Raw genomic sequence first — 5,231 nt, forward strand, 5'->3', positions numbered from 1 at the left:
TGAATTTGTCTCGGCTATGGCTTTATTGAGCTTTCCGAGAGCGTGGGAGGATATCATAGTTTTTGGCCTAAACAAAGTGAAAGACAATAAATTTCCAACGAGTGTATTCAAATGCGAATTTGCTTCATTAGTCTACCATCTATGGGCTGAAAGAAACGCGTGGGTATTTAGAAGGGTCCGTAGAAGTGTTAGCGATGTTAGGAGCGATATTGTGTTTGATTGTGGAGCGCTTATGAAAACTTGGAGGGGAAATTCTGAAGGTGAGCGAGAATGGAGTCTATGTCAAGAACGGAGAATTCCCTATGAAGAAGTCACTAGTTCTGAAAAAGTCAAAGTGATATAAACGATCAAGTGTTTGATTGTTTATAATTCATATGACCTGTTTCTTTGATTTTCCGAACATTTGATTATTCTAGGTTGTTTGAATAAAGCAAAGGAATCATGTCCGTTTTTTATTCCCTTTTGGGATTTTTTTAATAAAATTGAAAGTAAGACGTTTTCTAAATATATATATATATATTATTGTTTATGAAATTTACTAAGTTTCTAGCTAGTAATTTAATTTTATTAATTAATATTAGTAATTTAATGTCTATAAATATTATAATTAATAAGCTATGATCTGTATATAGATAAAAAAAAAATATTACAATGAATGACAATATAAGATTCAATTCTTTTTTTAAAAAAGGTTTGTCTATATTAAAAAAATAGTTTAAACAAAACGATAAAACATGACATTAAAAGAAAAAAACGGTACTAATAAGTTATCGAGTTCGTAAATTCTCGAAAATAACGATTAACTCCCCGACAAATTCTAATAATTTTTCTAAACAAATCTCAGAAAACGTAATAATAATATTATTATAAATGATACGAATTGAACGATTATGATCAATAAAAGTTCGACGATTTCTCTCTAACTAGATAATCAACCAAAAAATAATTGGGATGGTAACTCAAATATGTAAGTATGTCATATCAGCTGCATCAATCCAAACTTTCAAACAAATACTCAAAAACTCGTGGATCACATCTTATTAATAATGCAAAAAAAAAAAAAAAAAAAAAAAAACTCTAAATACTAGACATTTCTTCACAATTAAAAAATATAAAGATTCTAATTGGATTTTTTTTAATCACTTAACTAATTTATGCCAAGTATAGTACATAACTAAAATTAAGGTATTATTAGTTAATCTAAATCATTTTAATATTTTTTTAGTTAATCTTGTTTAATAATAGAACTATTGAATAAATCAGTTTAACTAGTGTCCTCATTTTGATTGTTTATAAAGGTTTTAGCCTTTTATTCAAACTTTTTTTATTCTCATGGAGCCTAATGCATTATTTTTAATCAAACAGTAAATTTAAAAATTATTTATCGTTGAAAAGTAAGCTACTGTAAATTTAAAAATAAACAAATTGACTTAATAATAAACACTTAATTTGATAAGTATTATTAAAATTGGACTTTGAATTATTTTTTATTATTTTTTTTTTATGTAATGTTCTATTCTATAATATATATATATATATATATATATATATATATATATATATATATATAATAATAATAATAATGCTTAATTTTCAAAATTTCAAGATTGACGGGTCGGTATCGAGAGTTGTGGTCAATTTGGATATATATATAAGAGTAAATGGATATTTGGGTCGAATTATGAGTTGATCCGCCCATAAAATTAATACGGTTAAAAATAAAATAAAAAATATTATAGGTGTTTTGAACTTCTAACCTAACAAAAATAAGTACAATCATTTAACAAACTAGGAAAATTTTCGTACGATGCACACGGATAAGAATAAAAACAAAATAAATTAAAAAAATTATAATAATATTTATTTAATGTTTAAAATTATTAAAATAAAAAATATAACGCTCTCATTCCATATTTTATACACTTCGATAAAACAACTTATTTTCTCACATGTTTCATCACATATTTTTTCCGAATGAATCTCTCATTTCGTGACTTTACACTTTCACTTTGTCAATCAAATATTTGATTCATATTTTTTAATAATTAGTATCGTGACCTCACACTTTGGTCAATTAAATATTTGATTCATAATTCTTTAACCACTTTCAAATGATACCGGTCTATTATCCCTCAACAAACCACATCTCAATCACATTTGGTTAAACGTTGTACCTATAATATTTTTAAATTTATTTTTAACCGTTTTAAGTTTATGGGTGGGTCAACCCACAATCCGACTCAAATATCCATTTACTCTCACATAAATATTCAAATTAACCACAGCTCTCGACCCGGCAATCCGGACACTTTAAAAATTAAGCATCATTATATATATAAATTAGGCTAATAAGACTTTATATTTTAAATTTAACATCAAATTTAATTACGCGAGACGTTTTAACTATATAAGTTCAATTTTTTCACTAACTAATATATATATATATATATATATAATTAATAATGTTTATTTTTTAAAAAGTTCAAATTGCGGGTTGAGAATTGTAGTTAATTTAGATTTATGTGTAAGAGTAGATAACATTTTAACCGTAAATTTTTTATAAAATTACTCGTACGGCTACATCTTAGTTTATTAAATATACTCTTTATTTGCTTTTTTTTAATATAAAAAGTAAATTCTAAAATAGTACGTAGTTAATATTTAATTCAATTCTCACAATCCTATAATTTAATTTTATAACCACTTTAGCATAAATGGCACAAGCAATTAGTAAGAAGAAAACCTAAAGTTGACTCAATTCTTTTCATAATCTCATAATTTAATTTAATTTTCTCTAATAGAATCAGTTCACGATGTTTAATCTTTGTTACAGTATTATCATAAAAATTAAAAAATAAAATGTGACAATTATGTACATCAGTGCAAGAGTATCTTAGATCAAACTTGATTGTTTTTTTAAATAAATTTAAATTTGGTCTTATTAGATATCTAAATCAAAACCAAAATCTGTCTCTATATTCAACGAATTTAGTGTATTATATATTGGATCGTTAAAGTTTTTATATTTTGTTTGAAATTAGAAATGATATATATAGCTAATTGGTGAAGCAGATAAGAATAAATATATACTAATATAATCTCCATAAAATGGAATGAAATATGACCAGTAAGGTAACAAAATTATGATAAAATAAATTGCAGAAATCTCATTAATTTAATACAAATACATTCTAAACTAGTCTTCATTAATTTCCCTAGCAAGAATTATATGATATGTCTCCGGCCAAACCAACCAACCAACCATATATTATAAATTATGAATCAAATTAATTCAATTGCCCTTCTTCATAAGTTCTATCAATATTATTCATAATGGGTTCATTTCTTGAGCAATCTTTCTACTTTTCAATAATATCAATATCGTTTCTATTTCTTTCCATTCAAGCTAAATCGCCATCGCACAAATTCTTCAACGTCAGGTCATATGGCGCCGTCGCCGACGGAGTCACCGACAATTCCGCCGTAAGTAACTCTCTAATAATTTTTTTATTTTTTTAAAAAAATTGCATATTATTAATATTATTATTATTATTCACGGGAATTGATTGATAGGCATTTCTAAGAGCATGGGATGATGCATGTAAATGGAAGGGTATGGGGAGGGTTTTAATACCCTATGGGAAGTACAATTTAAATTCTGTGGTCTTCAATGGACCATGTAATAATTTAATGATGATGATCATCAAAGGGGTGATTAAGGCTCCAACAAAACCCAAACTGTTCTTTACTGACCATTGGATCAGTTTTCGGTATATTAATGGATTGGTAATCAACGGTGGAGGTTATTTGGATGGACAAGGTGCATCTGCTTGGCATTATAATGATTGTTACAAGAATCCACAATGTTCTGTTCTTCCTACGGTATGTATGTCTTTAATTATTTTTTTTTAATAAATTTTCAACTTTTTTAAAAATAATTTATGATAAAGAAATAGCCTATTTGAAAACTTCTATATTTGTTTATTTAGTTACAATAAAATTTATAATTACTTTATTTAATTTTCATAGTGTTATTTAAAATGGGGTTAGTAATTGATTTTACTTGTTATAAAGTTTGTTACTAATTTTACTAGAATTTGAAATTGCAGAGTTTGAGATTAGACTTTGTAAATCAATCAAGTATACACCATATAAAATCAATCAACAGCAAAAATGTTCATATTTCAATCTTTGCATCAAACCATATCAATATCAGCCATGTTAGAATCACCGCACCAGAATCTAGCCCAAACACAGACGGAATCCACGTCGCCGATTCAACCCACATCGCAATTCGCCACACCGTAATCGGAACCGGAGACGATTGCATCGCTGTTCTTTCCGGCACCGACGGCCTCGACATTTCCAATGTTTCCTGCGGTCCAGGCCATGGAATCAGCATCGGAAGCCTAGGTAGGTATGGCCCTAACGAATTTGTTAGAAAGGTAACTGTTCGTAATTGTACCTTGATCCGAACTCAGAATGGTTTAAGGATAAAGACATGGGCGCCTTCGTTTTCGAGTAGTGCTTCGGAGTTGGAATTTGTTAATGTTGTTATGAAGAATGTTAGAAATCCTATTGTTATTGACCAACATTATTGTCCTTTCTCTCAATGCGACACTAGAGTAAGTTATTTTAGATGGAATTGAAATTATTTGAAATTGTATGTTTTTTTAAAAGGGTATGTTTGAATTTTACAGGCGAGTTCGTCGGTTAAAATAAGTGATGTGAAATTTAGGAATATAAGGGGGATTTCGGAATCAAGAATTGCTGTTAGTTTGAATTGTAGTAGATTGGTGCCTTGCCGGAATTTGCAACTTGAAAACATTAACTTGGTTTATGATGGACCGGGAGGTCGGGCTGTTTCTGTTTGTTCCAATGTTCGAGGTCATTCATACGACAAACAATTACCTCCAAGTTGTTTATGATTATCATTTTCCTTGTTATAAGCAATTCTACTTTTTCTCTATTACTTCATTTCTCTATGTAATGTTAGTTCTTGTTTGTTTTATTTAGGAATTCAATTGAATCTATATGAGTTTTTACCCGCGTTTTTAAATTGACTCAAGTAAGTGTTATATCATTTTCTTCCTTTTTGGACTCTGGGTCTCGAGTAAAAGAAGGTTTTTATAGTGGGCAGTATCAGAAAATATAGCCAAAAAAAACTATTTCAATAGCGGGTCCAAAATATTTATACGAACTCAATTTATTATTTCAGAATCGGTATCTGG

General features: G+C 28.0%; 1 protein-coding gene across 1 annotated transcript; it reads left to right on the top strand.

Annotated features, from left to right (window-relative positions):
* Positions 1–3,323: 3,323 nt before the first annotated feature.
* On the top strand, positions 3,324–5,012 carry LOC124916763 (exopolygalacturonase-like). The gene is made up of 4 exons (XM_047457526.1): positions 3,324–3,483; positions 3,574–3,882; positions 4,110–4,625; positions 4,701–5,012. Exons 1-4 carry the CDS (start codon positions 3,334–3,336, stop codon positions 4,926–4,928), a joined length of 1,203 nt encoding a protein of 400 aa, XP_047313482.1. The 5' UTR covers positions 3,324–3,333; the 3' UTR covers positions 4,929–5,012.
* The last annotated feature ends 219 nt before the right edge of the window (positions 5,013–5,231 follow it).

This window comes from Impatiens glandulifera, chromosome 9, assembly GCF_907164915.1.
Source record: "Impatiens glandulifera chromosome 9, dImpGla2.1, whole genome shotgun sequence".
Lineage (NCBI taxonomy): Eukaryota > Viridiplantae > Streptophyta > Magnoliopsida > Ericales > Balsaminaceae > Impatiens > Impatiens glandulifera.